We start from the raw sequence: 16,153 nt of genomic DNA, 5'->3' as shown, positions 1-16,153 counted from the left end.
CCGTGGTCTCTTTGGTTTCCCCTTCTCCGTCGGATTCAGCTCTGTCTCCCAAGGACCAACATGTCACACCCCTTCCCTTTTTCCTTCTTTTTTTCCCCTTTTCCTTCTCTTTTTCCCTTCTTTTTTCCTCTTTTTGCCTTCCCTTTCCCCTTTTTCCCTTTTTTTCTTTCCCTTTCCCCTTCTTTTCCCTTCCCCATTTCCTCTCCCCTTTTCCCTCCTTTCCATTCCTTTTTCTGTTTCCTTTTCCCCTTCTGTCTTCCCTTTTTTGCTTCTTTCTTCTTCCCCCTTCTCTTCCCACTCCTCCCTTTTTTCCCCCTTCCCTTCCTCTCCCTTCTGTCACCCCCCAAAACTTGCCTGAAGGACAAAATTCCTGATCCCAGGCAGGATCCAGGAGCGTGTCCCACGCCCCATTCCCGAGGGACACCAGAGGAGCCACATTCTCCATCCTTTATTCCGCCCAGGCCGTTGGGTTTATACACAGTATAGAATAAATAGGGGACCCCCCCGCCCCGAGGCCAAGGGCAGGGTCATTCCAGGCAGGAAGCAGGAGCTGGGAGCCTGGGAATGAGGAGGGGGGATGTGAACACACCTGTGGCTGTGGGGCCGGGCTGGGGTTCCCATGGCCAGCCCCTGCCCGGGATTAAACAGTGCCAGAGGGACTTTAATCATTAACAAATCCCAGGGGAGTTACAGCCAGTGGATTCCCCTTGGAATGAACCTGCTGGGAGCTGCTCCAACACCCAGCCTGGCTCCCCGGATTCCCAGGGGATGAGGGAGGGGAGAGGCCAGCACAGAGACACGGGGGTGCCAACCCTGTGCCCCTCGGGGAGGTGCAGCTGATGAGGGGGGGGAAGGCAAAGGCAGGTGGGAGACCCCCCCCACCCCACAAGCCACAGCAGGACAGGCAGGGCACAGAATGACCCCCAGTGCCACCCGTGCCACAGCTCTGCCCTTCCCAGCGCCACCCTGGGGGTCCCCAGGAGGCTCCTGAGCCCCCCAGTCGTGCAGGGAGTTAAGGAAGGCGGCGCTGGGCAGCCTGGGGGGACCCCGCTGTCCCCAGGGGGCTACAGGATGACGCAGGGGGGGCGGCTGTTGGTGATTTTCTCCAGGGGCTCCCCATTGCGGGCTCTGCGGATGGCCTCGATCAGCTGGGGAGACACGGCAGGGGAGGGGTCAGGGCCAGGCCCCGGGAGCACCGGGGCACACGGAGGGGACAGGGACAAACCCCGGCCCCGGTGAGGAGCTGCCCCTCTCTTCCTGCCCTCTGTGCCCCAGCAGGACCTGCAGCGGGTGCTGGCAGCGTGGCAGGAGGGGGAGCAGCTCCAGAGGGTGACAAAACGTGGGCAGGTCCCATCCCAGCAGGGGCTCCCTGCAAACCCAACGCCCCCCAGGCCCAGCCTGGCTGAGCCCGGGACCCCCGGTGGGCACTCACGTCCTTCTCGTAGGGAAAGCCCCCGTTCTCCAGCTTGGAGAAGACCAGCTGCCCGTTGATCTCGATCTCGAAGGCACCTGAGGGCACACACAAGGCCCAGCCCTGAGCTCTGTCCCCCCCCCCCAAAACACCCCCAGCCCGTGCCCCACCCCGGCAGCACGGGGGGCTCTGCAGACCCCCCGGCTCTGCCCCCAAACTGAGGGGCAGCAACCAGGCCACGACCCCCCTGGACTTCCAGCCGGGTTTGACCCACCCCAAACCCCCAGCACGGCACTGGGGGTGGCCTGGGGTGTCCCCCCCCGAGGCCGAGGCTGCTCCGGGGTCTCACCGGTGCCCCCCAGGCGTGACTCGATCTCGATGTCGGAGTACTCGTCCCGCACGGCGCTCGCCAGCTCCTGGTACGTGGCCTCGAAGCCGCAGGGCTCGCTGGGGAGGGGGGAACTGCCTGAGGAGGGGTCGGGGCGCAGGGACCCCACAACGGCTCTGCTGCTCCCTGCACCCCCGTTTCCCAACGCCCCCCTCAGGAGCCCTCCCAAAACCCCCAGCCCCCCATACCCCATAACCCTGTGGCCCCTCAATACCTCCTCAGCCCCCCCCCCCAGCCTGCAGAGCCCCCCCAAATCCTCCATAACCCCTTCCTCAGCCCCCAGTTCCCCCAGTTTGTGCTCCCAGTACCGCTCTGGGCCGCCCCCGAAGGCCCCGGGGTCCCCTCGGTACCCGCGGTCCACCCGCCCCCGGGCCCCCCGCGGCCGCGGCGCTCACCAGTACTCCACCACGATGCGGACCCGCCGCTCGGCCCCACTCTCGGCCCCGTCCCCGTTCCCGTCCCCGGCCCCGCTGCTCATGGCCCCCGGTGCCGCCGCGCCGCCGCTTCCGGGTGCGGTCACGTGACGCGCCACTTCCGGCCGCTCTGCACCGCCGCGCCGCTCGTCTCGTCTGCTCCGAGACCTCCGGGAGGCCTGCCGTGACCCCGGTGACCCCCGGGGGACCCAAAATGACCCTCAGTGACCCCCCTGAGACACCCAGTGACCCGAAGCGAGTCCCAGGACGCCTCTACTGACCTAAAGTGACCCCGGGGAACCCAAACTCACCGCGTGTCACCTGCAGTGACCCCCGAGACCCGCAGGGGACCCGCAACCCCCCCCCCCCCCCCCCCCCCCGCACAATGACCTCAGTGACCCCCGTGTCACCCAAAATGGGACCCAAGATGACCTCCGGAGGACCCACACGGGACCCCTGGGACCTGAAATGACCCTCACAGGAGCTCTCTATTCCCGTGGGAGCCCCCACTGCTCCGTGGGACCCCCACCTAAAACCCCTGTGGGGGCTCTGCAGGGCCCTGTGCCCCCCCCCCAGACCAACAGGAACCCTCAGCATCCCCCACGGGGACCCCTGAACCCCTCGGTGGGGACACCTCTAGGGACTCCGCGACCCCATGGCACCCCCAGTCCCCAGTGGGGACTCCCAGACCCCGTGTGGGGACACCCACAGGGGACACACAGAGCCCCTAAGTGACCCCACGTCCCACTGCGTTCCCGTATCCCAAATACCGCCCCCGACCCCTCCTGGAAGGGCCCCTGACCTGCATGAGACCCCCATGACATCCCCCCCACCCCGTGGTCCCACCTGGCGGGGATCCCTCAGGTGACAATGGGGACATCCCCCTCCCTTCCAGCCCCGCTTTGGGGGTCCCAGGGGAGCCCCAACCCCACACCCTGGCTTTGGGGGCTCTCAGAGCATGAGCTGGGGGGGGGATCTGTGGGATCTGCACCCCCAGCACATCCCAGGGGACCGAGGCCCCGCGTGTCCCCCCCCCCCCGCACCCCGCGCCCCGCTGCTCCAGGGGTCACCCCGGTGCATTGTGGGAAACTCCCCATCACCACCTCGGGGGGGGGAGGGGGGGGGGGGTCGCGGGAGGTGGGTTTGGGGGGTGCAGCCCCCCCCGGGGCCGGGCTGGACACTCCAAGGGGGGCTGGGGGTGTCGGTGGGGGGCCGGTGCCGGGCAGCAGCCCCGGGGCGCCGTGATGTCAGGCGGGGGCGGGAGCTGGCGCAGGTAGATAAAGCCGGGGAGAACAGGAATCCCTGGTCCGGCCGGAGGGTGCCGGGACGCGCCGGGCGCTGCAGGTAGGAGCGGGGCCGGGCCGGGGGCTCCTGGGGCTGGGGGGGGGTCGCTGCTCATGGCCCCATCCCGCCGGGAGCGACCCCGCAGCTCTGGCTGCGCCCGCACCCCTTCCCTCCCTCCTTCCCCGCCTTCCTCCCGGCTCTTCCTCCTCCTCTGCGCCCCTGGGGAGCCCTGTCCCCCCGCCCTGGGCACCCGCCGGGACCCCCGCCCACAGCTGGGGTCCCGTTCCGTGCTCCTGCTGCTCCCGGCACGCCGGCCCGTGTCCCGGTGGCCCCGTGCTCCGCTCCTGAGCCCCGCTGACCCTGCAATGCCACCCCCTCGCCCTGGTGCCTCTGGGACCCTGTCCCCTCAGCCCCGGGACCCTCGATCCGGTGGCCCTGCACCCCCTGCTCCACAGCCCTGCTGGCCCTGGGGCCCCTCCCGGTGGTCCTGACCCCCTCCAGGCCCCCACCCCGTAACCCTGGTGGCCCCCGTCCCTTTGCCCAAAGCCCTGTGTCCCCTGTTTGCCCCCGGGACACCCTGAGCGTCCCCACCCTGAGCGTCCCCACCCTGCCACGGCCACCAGGACAGGGCTCACCCCGGGGTGACCTGAGGCCACGGGGGAGGTGCCGGGGCCGTGTCCCAGTGCCAGGGCCCTGTCTGTCACATCCCCCGCCGTGTCCCCCTGCTGTGTCCCACCTGTCCATCACCCTGCCTGACCCCTGCCTGTCCCCGTGTCCCCAGAGCAGCCCGGGGCCTGGCCAGGGACGGGGGACCGGGCTGGCACAGCCAGGGCAGGGAGCGGGGATGGGGCGGCGGGTCCTGGTGGGATGCAGGGACGGGGACAGGGACACGGCAGGGACAGGGACGGGACGGGGATGACATCGGTCCTGCCCAGCCGTGGACTTGGACCCGAGAGGCGGCGACAGGGACGGGCAGCGGGCGAATGATTAACGCGGCTCTGCCCGGTGTCCCGGGAGCGCCGGGTCCAGCGCCCGCGGCCACCGAGTGCCACCGTGGATGCCACGTGTGGGTTACGTGTGCCACGTGCCGGGGGGGGGCCCGTGGCACATCCCCGCTCCCTCCGCGGGTCGCTCCGGAGCCGGTACCGGAGCGGGGCCGCGCTCCGGCCGCGACCGGTGCCCGGGCACGGTGGCACCGCGTGGGCGCTGGCACCGGGCGTGGGTGGGGACCCGGGGGGGGCCGTGCCAGCGCGGGGGGGGGCTGGCGGCGGTTCCCACGGCGGCTCCCTCGCCCCCGGCTCCCGGCGCGGCCGCCCGGGCCCGGATGCCAGGGCGGTGAGGTGGAGCTGGGAGCGGCTGCCAGAACTGGTTTGGCCGGACCCGAGGAGGTGTTTGGGCTGAGCCGCCGCCGCCACGCTCGGCTTCCTTCCCTCCTCGGCGCCGGCACGGCTCGGCCTGGCAAAGCTCAGCCCGGCACGGCTCAGCCCAGCATCTCCCAGTGCTCCCAGACCCTCAGTGCTGGTGTGGGGCCACTGGTGAGGGTCCCGCGTGGGATGTGGGGGATTCTTGCGGGGGTCTCATAACGGGCTGTGCTCACCATCAGTGTTATGCTCCTGCCCACAGCCCCCCGACAGGACTGGGGGGGACAGGGACACCCTTGGCAGCTCAGCCAGACCCCCAGGGCTGGGGTCCTGCTTGTCTGGAAAACACCCCTGGGTGGGCGCCAGGGCTGGGAGCCCACGTGGAGGCGGCGTGGCATCCTCTGGGGGCTGCCCTCACCTGGCCATGGCCCCCCAGATGTTCCCCCGAGGGAACGAGGACCAACACACGGTGCCAGACCCCCTCTCTCTCTCCCCACAGATAATGCCATGGAGGGGGGGGCTCAGCAGAGCAGCCTCTGGGAGCCCCCCGAGCAGGATGGGGGTCCTGGTGAGAGGGATGGGGGCGAGGGGCCGCCCGAGGTCAGGCGCTCCCAGCCCCTCTTCATCCACGGCAGCAGGTAGGTGTGAGGCCCGGGGGGGGGGTGGGGGGGCTAAGGGGGAGGCAGGGGGTGCTCAGGGGGGTCACAGGGGGTGTAGAGCTCACCCCCCTGTGCCTGCAGCCGGCAGCTGCCACAGGAGGAGCCACGAGCGTCGTCGCTGCCCAGCATCCCCAACCCCTTCCCCGAGCTCTGCAGCCCCTCCAACTCACCCATCCTGAGCAGCCCGGCCCTGGGACAGGGACCCCCCCGCGAGGGCACCTCCCATGTGAGTCAGGGGCCGGGGCTGGGAAGGGGGGCTGAGGTCTGGGACAGGACACCCCTGCACGGGCTGGGGAGGGGATTCTTGGGGCAGGGACCTCCCTGGCGAGGGCACCTCCCAGGTGAAGTGGGAGTCAGGGGGCTGGGGGAGAGGGGAGGGTCTCAGCTCTGGGGCAGGAACGTCCTCCCATGGGAGGGTCTGGGAAGGGGTCTCAGCCTTTGGACAGGGACCCCTCTATAGAGATCCCACCCTCCTGAGCCAGGGGGCCGAGGGGCTGGAAAGAGGAACCTCAACCCTGGGGAAGGAACCACCTCCCAAATGAATCAAAGCTCTGGGAAGGGGGGATCCCATCCCTGGGACAGGAACCACCTCCCGCATGAGTTGGGGAGCAGGAGGTGGGGGTGGGTGTTCTCACCCGTGGTTAAGCAGGGTCCCCTCGTGCCGGGGGGGGGCCCTGACACCCCCCGTCCCACCTCCCAGCTGGTGAAGGTGTTCGGCGAGGACGGCGCGTGCCGCTCGCTGGAGGCCTCGGCGGGGACCACGGCGCGGCAGCTCTGCGAGACCCTGGTGCGCAGGACGCGGGCGCTGCACGACCACAGCTGGGCCCTGGTGGAGCTGCACCAGCACCTGGCCCTGGGTGAGCGGCCGTGGGGGCACGGCGGGGCACGGCCCGCGGGACCCCCCCCCACCCACCCACCCTGCTGACCCCCCCGTCCCCCCCCAAGAGCGCTGCCTGGAGGACCACGAGTCGGTGGTGGAGGTGCAGAGCTCCTGGGCCCCGGGTGCCGACAGCCGCTTCGTGTTCCGCAAGAACTTCGCCAAGTACGAGCTCTTCAAGAGTAACGCGGTAGGTGGGCGCCCTCTGGAACCCCCCGTGGGCACCCTGAGCACCCCGAGGGTCTCTGCTGACCCTCTGTCCCCCAGCAGTTGCTGTTCCCCGAGGTGATGGTGTCCAGCTGCCTGGAGGCCAACAAGAGCATGGCACACTCCGAGCTCATCCAGGTATGGGGCACCACGCCCGGCCGTGCCCCAGGGAACCCCGCCGTGCCCCGGGGACCCCGCCGTGCCCCTCAGCCCTCGTGTCCCCCCAGAATTTCCTCAACTCTGGGAGCTGCCCTGAGGTCCAGGGCTTCCTGCATCTGCGGGAGGCCGGGCGCAAGGTCTGGAAGCGCTTCCACTTCTCCCTGCGCCGCTCGGGGCTCTACTACTCCACCAAGGGCACCTCCAAGGTGAGGGCAGGGGGTTCTGGGGAAAGGGAGCATGGCCAGGGGGTGCAGCGGGGCCAGCCCTGACACCCCCCCACCCCCCAGGACCCCCGGCACCTCCAGTACTTCGCTGACCTCACCGAGTCCAACATCTACTACGTGACGCAGGGCAAGAAGCTCTACGGGACACCCACCGAGTTCGGCTTCTGCATCAAGGTGGGGATGTCCCTGCCTGTGGCAGGGTCATTCCCTGCGCCTCCCCCTGCCAAGGGCTCTCTGTCCCCTCAGAGCCACCCGGGGCTGCCCCGTGACGGCTCCGGCCTCTCCCGCAGCCCCACAAGGCGCGGAGCGGCGCGAAGGGCCTGAAGCTGCTCTGCAGCGAGGATGAGCAGAGCCGCAGCTGCTGGATGGCCGCCTTCCGGCTCTTCAAGGTGAGCCCCGAGCGGGTGCTGCCGGCCCCCTGCTGGGGGGACTCTGGGGCGGTGGCAGAGGGAAGCTGGAGGGAATTTGGAGGGGTAATGGGGGCATTCTGGAGGAGTGCTGGGGTGATGCTGTGACAGAAGGCTCACACAGTGTGCATCCGCATGCAAACCTTGGGACAGGGAATGCTGACCCTGAAATGCCGTGGAATAGCACAGACATTGTTGAGAGAAAAATGGAACTAGAAAACAAGTTTCAAAAGGTGCAAATAGCACTAGATACTTTGGAGAAATAGAGGTGCATTGTAGTAGTACCCATGAGGGGTAATTTTAGTTGACTGGCTTTAAGGCATTTACAGCATAAAAAACGCTTATGGTGTGTTGTAATTAGGAAATGGCTGGCTTCTGATTGTGATGGCGTGAATTATAACATCTGTATTATCTCACCCTTCACATGAGACTGAAAATGGAATAAAAGTTTTTAAAACACCTCTCAGTTGCCCCATCTCTGGGTCAGAAAAGGGCTTAGTCTGACAGTGCTGGAAGGACGATGGGGGGATGCTTGGGGGATACTGGAGGGATGCTGGGAAGATGCTGGAGAGATGCAGGGGTGGGAATGTGGAGGGGTTCTAGAGGGATGCTGGAGGGATGACCCCATCCCAGTGAGAATGCGTCAGGGTGGGTGTCCCTGTGCCCATGTGCAGTGGATGCAGAGGTCCCCCCCTGCACTGGGTGGCTGTGGAGGTCCCTGGGTGTCCCTGGGTGTCCCCCACCCTGCAGCAGGGCCCCCCCAGCTGACAGAGCCCTTCCCCCAGTACGGGATGCAGCTCTACCGCAACTACCAGCAAGCGCAGGCACGACTGAGCCAACCCCCCTGGATCGGCCCCACGCCCCTGGTGAGTGTCCCCCGCCCCCGCAGCCCCCGGCCCGTGGGGACCCTCCGGTGACCCCCCCGTGTCCCCCACAGCGAAGCGTCTCGGACAATGCACTGGTGGCCATGGACTTCTCAGGGTGCACGGGCCGGGTGATCGAGAACCCCAGTGAGGTGCTGACCGTGGCCCTGGAGGAGGCACAGGCCTGGAGGGTGAGTCGGGGTGCTGGGGAGTGAGGGGGAGTCCCCCCGAGGCCACCCTAAGGTCCCCTCCTTTCTCTGTGTGCCCAGAAGAAGACGACGCACCGGTACAGCCTGCCCGCAGCCTGCCACAGCTCCCCGCTCAGCGCCGGTGAGACGTGGGCTCAGTGCCCAGCGGGGGTCCCCGCCTGGGCAGGGGGTCCCCCCAAATCTGACGCCCCTCTCTTCGCAGCCATCCACCGCACCCAGCCCTGGTTCCACGGGCGCATCTCCCGGGAGGACACCCAGCAGCTCATGGGCCGTCAGGGCTTGGTGGACGGGTACGGGACCCTGGGGTGGGGGGTCGGGGTCCCTGGGGCTCCTGGGGAGGGACATGGAACTCCAGGGAGGTTCAGGAGCACAAGGGTTACAGGGCCTTGCACCTCCTGGGGGGATCCAGGACATGTGTGGGGGTGAGGGTGAGTGATCCCAGGGGGGTTGTGACTCCCAGGGTGTTGCAGGGTTTGGGGGACACACAGGTTCCTGGGGGGACTCCCTGTGATGCCAGGGGGTACCGGGCTACTCCCAGGCCTCCATAGGAGGTTTGTGGGACCCCGTGGGTGACACTGGGAGGGCAGAAGGGACCTGGGGCCGGCAGTGAAACTGCTGGGGCTCGCAGGGTCTTCCTGGTGCGGGAGAGCCAGCGGAACCCCAAGGGCTTCGTGCTGTCCCTGTGCCACCTGCAGCGCATCAAACACTACCTCATCCTGCCGGTGAGTGCCAGCGTGGGGCTGGGGGGGCCGGGGGGGGGGGCTGGGGAGAGGGGTCCTGACCTGCAGCCCCCCCGGCAGAGCGAGGAGGAGGGTCGGCTCTACTTCACCATGGACGATGGGCAGACGCGCTTCGCCGACCTTATCCAGCTCGTGGAGTTCCACCAGATCAACCGCGGCATCCTGCCCTGCAAGCTGCGGCACTACTGCACCTGCGTGGCCCTCTGAGCCACGGCACGGCACCACCGGGAGGGGTTGGCACAGCCTGGCACCAGCGGCACGGCAGGGTTTGGCTCAGTCTGGCCCTGCTGGCGTTCTTTGGCTCAGTCTCACCGCCGACGTAGCGCGGCTTGATACAGCCCAGCAGCACCGGCACGGAACGGCTTGGCACAGCCCGGCACCGCTGGGATTGTTTGGCACAGCCTGGCCCTGCTGATACGGCACAGCCCAGCACCACCGGTGTGGTTTGGCACGGCTGGGCGCCACTGACGTGGCACAGCTCAGCACAGCCTGGCACTGCTGGCACAGCTTGGCACCAGTGGGATGGTTTGGCACAGCCCAGCAGCACCAGCGTGGCACAGTTCGGCACAGTCTGGCACAGTTGGGTGGTATGGCACGGCCTGGCACTGCTAGTATGGCACGGCCTGGCACAGCCCAGCACCATCGGGATGATTTGGCACAGCCTGGCACCGCCAACATGGCACAGCTCAGCACAGCCCAGCGCCAGGACCCCCACACTCAAGCACTTTCTCCCCTCTGCCCTGCAGCACCAGCCCCGAGTGTCCCTGCAGGGGCCTGGCACTCCTCGCCCCCACACCAGGGGGGTTTTGGGGTCCCCAGGAGCGGGGTCCCGGGGTGTGGGGGTGAGGGGGGCACCCATCACCGTGTCCCCCACGTCTCCACGAGGCCAGTTGAACTGGGACGTGTTTTATACCAGTGATAAATAAAGGTTATTTTTGCAGAGGTCCTGCCTCGTTCCTTCCCATCCCCAGTGCCGGTGGCACACGGCTGGCAGTGTCCCCATCTCCCACAGTGTCCCCACGCCTGGCAGCGTCCCCACGTCCCGCTGTGTCCCCACAGTGCCCCGGGTGCCACACAAAGGCCCCTCTGTGCTCCCCGGGCACCACGTGCGGCTCAGCCACGCGGCCGCCGCAAATCCCCGGGCGGGGGGATTATCCAGGGGGGATTAAGGGCCCGGATTTGGGGGGGCTGGGGCTGGGGCAGCTGCTATAAAGGCGGGGGGCTGGGGCGCGCGGGGGAGGCCGTGCCATGGCTCCCAAGACGGTGCTGATCACCGGCTGCTCCTCCGGCATCGGGCTGGCGCTGGCCGTGCGGCTGGCGAGGGACAAGCAGCGCCGCTTCCGAGGTGAGCGGGGTGCAGGGGCCGCCCCAGCCCCCGGGGAGAGCCCGCGGGGGCTGAGCCGCCTGTGCCCCCAGTCATCGCCACCATGAGGAACACGGGCAGGAGCGGGGCGCTGGCGGCGGCCGCGGGGCCGGTGCTGGGCCGGACGCTGGAGATCAAACAGCTGGACGTGTGTGACGAGGGCTCCATCCGCGCCTGCCTCGACAGCATCCCCGGGCGCCACATCGATATCCTGGGTGAGCTCCGGGAATCCCGTCCCACCGTGACCCCGGTGTGGGGACCCTCCATGGTGGGGATCTCTGTACTGGGGGCTGTCCAGCCAAGCTTGTCCCGTGCCATTTGTGGGGACCGTTTGTGCTCCCAGCGCTGGGACTCTCCTTGCCAGGACCCTGACCCCGTGCACCGGGGACTGTCCATGCCAGGGACCCCCTGCACCAGGGACCCTCTGTGCTGGGACATTCCCTGTGCCAGGGACCCTCCAAACTCAGGACATCCCATTCCGGAGACCCTCTGAGCACAGGGGACCCTCTGTGCCAGGGGTCCCTCATGCACAAGGGACCCCCTGACCCCACACACAGGTGACTCTCCATGCCAGGGTCACCCTGCTCCAGGGACCCTCCACATCCATGACATCCCATGCTGGGGACACTCCGAGAACCTGGGACCCCCCGTGCCCAGGGCACACCCCACTGATGCCCCCTGCCCACAGTCAGCAATGCCGGGGTGGGCATGGCGGGACCCCTGGAGTGCCAGAGCCTGGCGGCCATGCAGAGCCTCATGGACACCAACTTCTTCGGCCTCGTCCGCCTGGTCAAGGAGGTGCTGCCCGACATGAAGCGGCGCCGCGGGGGCCACATCGTTGTTATCAGCAGCATCATGGGCCTGCAGGGTAGGGGAAAATGGGGTGCCCTGGGGGGACCAGCCCCCACCCAGCCCTGACTGGAGCTCCCCAACCATCCAGGCATCGTCTTCAACGACATCTACTCGGCCTCCAAGTTCGCGGTGGAGGGTTTCTGCGAGAGCCTGGTGGTGCAGGCGCTGCGCTTCAACGTGGCGTGAGTGCAGGGGCAGGCGGCCGTGCAGCCCCTGGGGCCAGGGGTCCGGGGGTGCCCAGTGCCCAGTGCCCCATCCCTGGGCAGGATCAGCCTGGTGGAGCCGGGGCCGGTGATGACGGAATTCGAGACGAAGTTGTACGAGGAGGCCGAACGCGCCGACTACTCACGGACCGACCCCGAGACGGCCGAAATCTTCACCAACGTCTACCTGAGGAACTCCAGGGATGTGTTCACCAGCCTGGGCCAGACCCCCGAGGACATCGCAGAGGTGACAGGCGGGCAGGGGGCCCCAGCGGGCAGGGGGTGCCCTGCTGGGCTGGGCTGGGCTGGACAGAGGTGTCAATTAGCCCTAACAAAGAACAGCAGTGCCCAGCCAGCAGTGGGGCAGCTCGCACCCAGACAGCTCCATCCTGATGGGGCTGAGCCTGGCTGGGAATGGGAACAAGATGGGAAGGAACTGAGGATGGAGATGGGAGGAAATGGAATGGGAATGAGAAGGGATGGAGACAGGGGTAGGATGGGAAGGAGTTGGGGATGGGATAGGAATGGTGATGGGGTGAGGTGGGATGAATTAGAGATAGGATGGGTAGGGCTTAGGGATGGGGATAAAAAGTGAATGAGAAGGAGATGGGATGGGAATGGGGATAGGAGGAGAATGGGAAGGGAGGGGACAGGAATGTGAATGAGGTGCAGATGGAGATGGGATGCAGACGTGGTTCTGAGGGACGGGTAGGGGACAGGGGTGGGATGGGAATTGTGGTGGGCTGGGGTGGGGCTGTGGGGACAGGAAGGGGACAGTCCCATGGCCACATGCAGCACACCCTGCGGGTGATCGAGGCGGCGCGGCCGCCGTTCCGGCACCAGACCAACGTGGCGTACACGCCGATGGCCGCGCTCAAACACGCCGACCCCAGCGGCGCCCTCATCACCGACGCCTTCTACAAGCTGGTGTTCAAGTACGACGCCGTGCTGCGCTTCGGCCTCCGCGCCATCCGCCTGCTCCGCTGGAAGGCACAGAAGGTCAAGGCGGGCGCGCGGCTCCTGGGCTTCAAATAAGCCCTTGTGGCCCCTGGGCACTGCCCAGCCCATCCCAGGGATGGGAGCAAGGGGGCCGGGACCTGTGCAGGGTTTCGCTTCCCGTTCCTGGCCTGAAATAGCTCCCGCTGCCGCCGCATTAAAATGGGGAGGGTATTTATAACCAGCGCCGGGTGAGCCACGCAGAGCAGCTTCCTCCGGGAGTGCAGCGGCCGTGACGGAGCTGGGAAGGGCTGGCAGCTGCCCCCAGCCTGCTGCCTGCTCCCCAGGGGCACCTGTACCTCTGACCCACGGGCATGTGACACCCAGGGGACCTCACCCTGTCACCCCCTGGAGCTGCATCCTCCTTCCTCCAGGCACTGCTGTGGGGTCAGGAATGTCCCGTGGTGGGGGGCCCTGTGTCACCTCTGCCTGGCACTGAGCTCTGGGGCACTAGGGCAGCACAGGGCGTTCAGGGGGTGTTGGGAGGGCAGAGAGCAGGGTGACAGGGGTGTGTGGTGTGTTCAGAGGGGCACGGGGGGGGGGGATTTGGGGTGCAAAGGGGGTGCAGGGACTGGTGCAGAGTGGGGGTGGGATGTATGACAAAGACTGGGTACAAGGTGGGTGCAGGGGTGCCCAGCAGCTCACTCTGCCCCAGGGGCTTCCCTCCAGCTCCCGGTGGGTGACGGCGGGGTGGGTTCACCCTGGGAGCTGGCATGTGGGTGCTTGGCGTGACAGCACCGGGAGGTGAGCACAGGGGGAAACCGCAGGAGGCCCGGCATGAATCTGCCCCGCCGCTCAGAAACCTTCCTGGCTCCCCCCGCACTCCCTGGCACAGCCACGGAGCCCTGGAGGGACCCCCAGCCTCACGTGAGAGGGCTGGATGGAAGCGGCTGCAGCTCCGGGTGCCTTGCACGTGGCCTCTCCGAGCTCCGCCGGCTCCAGGGACCATGGGGACAGGATGGAGGTGGGGAAGGAAATATTTTTGCATTATCCCCCCTTCTCGCACGAGTTAATGGCAAAGCAGTGGTGGGACCGTGGCCCCGGGGTGATGGCAGCACCTGTGGGAGGTGCAGGGGTGACATCAAAGCGGTGACAGTGTCGCTGCCTCCCCCCGCTGCGGTTTCTGCAGATTTGACTAACTTTCTCCGCTTGGGGGGCAGGATGGGGGGGGGGGGTAGGCGTGCCCCGTCCCGGGGAGCAACAAGGGGGGCCCCCGGCACAAAGCCACAGCTGTGGGAAACCGGGCTGAGGGAGGACAGGACCCCTCTCATACACCCCCAGCCCCACGGTGTCCCCCAGTGCCCAGGGGAGCAGCAATGGGGCTGGTACTGGGGGAACTGGGGGGAGTAGGATGAGCCCCAGCCCTGCTCCCAGCCTTGCTCACGGCAGACCCGGGCAGAGAGAGGGGGGAACAGGGAGCTGCTGTGGGTGAGGGGATCCCCAAGCCGTGGGGAGCACCTGGCTTATGTTTGAGGCTGAGGAGCATCACCTCCCTCCTGGAGCATCCTCCGTGGCCATGAAGCACCACTTCGAGCCCAGGGCTATCACCCCTATCCCGCCGCAGCCCCGCGGGTGCCGGGGTGGAGGCGGTGCTGCAAGGGCCGGAACCGTGAGGGTTGGAAGTATGTTCTTCTATAAACAATCGTCTGTTGGGACTTTCCTGTCGCCAGCGTGTGACAATTGCCAGCCGCTCCCCGTGTCCTCGATCCCCCGAGGATTTCGCTGCCAGGTGCCGACTCGCTGCCATGCAAATGTGGCGCCAGATATAACCGGGCTGGAGGGGCTGCAGGGACCAGTTCGGCGGCTCCCCGGGGGCTTCACTTCCCTCCCGGCGCAGCGAGGCGGGCATCAGGCGTGACACAAACCTGCTGCCCCCGTGGTGGTGCCCCGGTGACAGTCACGGCCCCGTCCCCGCTTGTGCTGCACCCGCGCGTCCCGGTGAGAGCCCCGGGGCTGCGGAGCTCCCCCGTGGCGGTGCCAGAGCTGGGGGCGCTTCCAATGCCCCTTCCCGCTGCCGCTGAGCACAGCGCTGGCTCTGCTCACCCCCTGCACCCCGGATTTGGGAACCCGACCCACGCGGAGGGTGGGAAAACGCCGCCAGGTCCCCGCCGGGCCGGCGCGGGGAGCGTGACTCAGTGCACGGCTGGGGAATTGGGACACCGAAGAGGTGGTGACAGTGACTCAGTCCTCCCCGTCCCCTTCCGGCACCGTCGGGTTTTGGGGGCTGGAGCGCTCCCCGCGGGAGCAGGAGCCGGCCGGGATGCTCCAGGGATGCAGACCAGCACCCGGAAGTTTTATGGGATTTTTTGTGCATTAGGAAGCGTGTTTCAACACGACGACAGGAGAAACGAGTTCCTCTGTGCTCTATCACGATTGCAGCTATCAGCAGATAAGGATCTCTCTGTCACAACACCAACCGAAGGTTTCTGTAAGCCTTTAAAGGAGTTTGGCTCCGGGCAGGAGGAGGCTGAGGGGTTTTGGATCAAACCAATTCTTACTAAGGGACAAACCGGGATGGGAAGACGCCGTGGGACTCGCTGTCCGCAGCCCCGAGCCCCCTCTGTGTCACCCAACCCTCGGAGTGTCCCGGCAGCAGCAGGGGGAAAGACCCCTCAGTGTTTGTGTGGCACCCGGGCTGGAAGGAAGTGAAGGGAAAAGAAAAAAAGGATCCTCTGACTTTCTTCTCGGTTTTTTTTCGTTTCTGTTTCTCAAGCGTGTCCAGCTCTTGTGGCAGGAGGTGTCAGGGGGGAATGAAACAAGCGCGAACAACGTCAGCCTGGTAACGCAGGTGCTAAAAGGGCCGGGGGGGTTGGTGTGAGCCTCCACCCTCCGCCGCCGGGATGTTTCCATCTGCCTGACACAGCCCCAGCGCCCCGGGAACCACGAACCCACCCCACAGCCCAAGCGTGGGGCTGAGCTGCCCCCACCCCACAGCTCTCAGGTTAAACCGTTCCTCTATTAACCAAAACCGTGTCCAACACCATTTTCCAGCAGTCAGAGGAGCAGATGATGTTATTTTACACCTCTGACTGTATCAGTTACTCTACTGAGTGAGTGGTTCTGCTGAGCACGGCCTCCACCGTGGCTCAGCACCCCGTGGGGACACACCACAGCCACAGGTGTGCTGCTCACAGGTTCCATCACACCTGTGGGATTACAGCTCCCGGGGTGATGGGCACAGGCAGCCCCAGTGCTCAATCCCACTCCTCAGCCAGCTCTGCTGGTCACTCCCAGATCTGTTTTCATGGCTAACAGAGTGAACATTTATTTACTGACATTTTTAAAACTTAAAAAAAAAAAAAACCTTTAAGCACCAGAGGCTCATTTCTTGGTGCTAAAAGCTCCTTCCCTGGGCTTCCCCTGCCCACTCTTGAGGTGTAATTCATCAGTGAATGAAGAACCAAGCGAGACAGACACACCAAGGCACTGGAGAATGCTCCAAACCTGTTCCAGACCAAAATAACCAAGCCATGAGCAGAATAAATCAGGCTCCAAACCAGTACCAGCGATTTTCTTGTCTCTTTTCCCAGACAAGGT

At 66.5% G+C, this 16,153-nt stretch overlaps 3 protein-coding genes across 4 annotated transcripts; 2 read left to right on the top strand and 1 right to left on the bottom strand.

Moving 5' to 3' along the window:
• Positions 1-433: 433 nt before the first annotated feature.
• MIEN1 (migration and invasion enhancer 1) lies at positions 434-5,283 on the bottom strand. The gene is made up of 6 exons (XM_053964893.1): positions 5,276-5,283; positions 4,572-4,861; positions 2,195-2,432; positions 1,761-1,858; positions 1,433-1,509; positions 434-1,148 (listed from the first exon to the last, which is right to left on the bottom strand). The coding sequence occupies exons 1-6, from the start codon at positions 5,281-5,283 to the stop codon at positions 1,065-1,067; spliced, it is 795 nt and encodes a 264-aa protein (XP_053820868.1). The 3' UTR covers positions 434-1,064.
• Positions 3,491-10,142, top strand: GRB7 (growth factor receptor bound protein 7). Of its 2 annotated transcripts, none has more exons than XM_053964950.1 (15): positions 3,491-3,556; positions 5,357-5,495; positions 5,598-5,742; positions 6,217-6,373; positions 6,462-6,583; positions 6,661-6,738; positions 6,828-6,965; positions 7,047-7,157; positions 7,274-7,372; positions 8,176-8,256; positions 8,328-8,444; positions 8,523-8,583; positions 8,665-8,752; positions 9,091-9,184; positions 9,263-10,142. In XM_053964950.1, exons 2-15 carry the CDS (start codon positions 5,365-5,367, stop codon positions 9,407-9,409), a joined length of 1,569 nt encoding a protein of 522 aa, XP_053820925.1. In that variant the 5' UTR covers positions 3,491-3,556; positions 5,357-5,364; the 3' UTR covers positions 9,410-10,142. The 2 variants fall into 2 exon arrangements, with proteins under 2 accessions (XP_053820925.1, XP_053820926.1); XM_053964951.1 differs by lacking the exon at positions 3,491-3,556 and adding an exon at positions 4,779-5,031.
• A 308-nt stretch (positions 10,143-10,450) lies between these two features.
• Positions 10,451-13,058, top strand: LOC128800071 (retinol dehydrogenase 8-like). Its single transcript, XM_053964962.1, has 6 exons — positions 10,451-10,547; positions 10,619-10,780; positions 11,254-11,433; positions 11,506-11,599; positions 11,684-11,867; positions 12,416-13,058. Exons 1-6 carry the CDS (start codon positions 10,451-10,453, stop codon positions 12,653-12,655), a joined length of 957 nt encoding a protein of 318 aa, XP_053820937.1. The 3' UTR covers positions 12,656-13,058.
• The last annotated feature ends 3,095 nt before the right edge of the window (positions 13,059-16,153 follow it).

The sequence above is a fragment of the Vidua chalybeata genome, chromosome 26 (assembly GCF_026979565.1).
Source record: "Vidua chalybeata isolate OUT-0048 chromosome 26, bVidCha1 merged haplotype, whole genome shotgun sequence".
In the NCBI taxonomy this organism is placed as follows: domain Eukaryota; kingdom Metazoa; phylum Chordata; class Aves; order Passeriformes; family Viduidae; genus Vidua; species Vidua chalybeata.
The sequence above is the reverse complement of the archived record's forward strand: the minus strand, read 5'-3'. Positions and strand labels throughout refer to the sequence as shown.

Excerpts from the sequence above, each read along its gene's own strand:
- MIEN1 (XM_053964893.1), bottom strand. Across the intron at positions 2,433-4,571 it reads CCCCCCGGCACGTGGCACAC|GGTCATTTTGGGTCCCCCGG; the intron begins GTAACCCACACG and ends GGGGTCACTGAG. Across the intron at positions 1,510-1,760 it reads GTCACGCCTGGGGGGCACCG|GTGCCTTCGAGATCGAGATC; the intron begins GTGAGACCCCGG and ends GTGTGCCCTCAG.
- GRB7 (XM_053964950.1), top strand. The coding sequence starts at position 5,365 with ATGGAGGGGGGGGCTCAGCAGAGCAGCCTCTGGGAGCCCCCCGAGCAG. Across the intron at positions 6,584-6,660 it reads AGCTCTTCAAGAGTAACGCG|CAGTTGCTGTTCCCCGAGGT; the intron begins GTAGGTGGGCGC and ends TCTGTCCCCCAG. Across the intron at positions 8,257-8,327 it reads GGATCGGCCCCACGCCCCTG|CGAAGCGTCTCGGACAATGC; the intron begins GTGAGTGTCCCC and ends TGTCCCCCACAG.
- LOC128800071 (XM_053964962.1), top strand. The coding sequence starts at position 10,451 with ATGGCTCCCAAGACGGTGCTGATCACCGGCTGCTCCTCCGGCATCGGG. Across the intron at positions 10,548-10,618 it reads CAAGCAGCGCCGCTTCCGAG|TCATCGCCACCATGAGGAAC; the intron begins GTGAGCGGGGTG and ends CTGTGCCCCCAG. Across the intron at positions 11,434-11,505 it reads CAGCATCATGGGCCTGCAGG|GCATCGTCTTCAACGACATC; the intron begins GTAGGGGAAAAT and ends CCAACCATCCAG.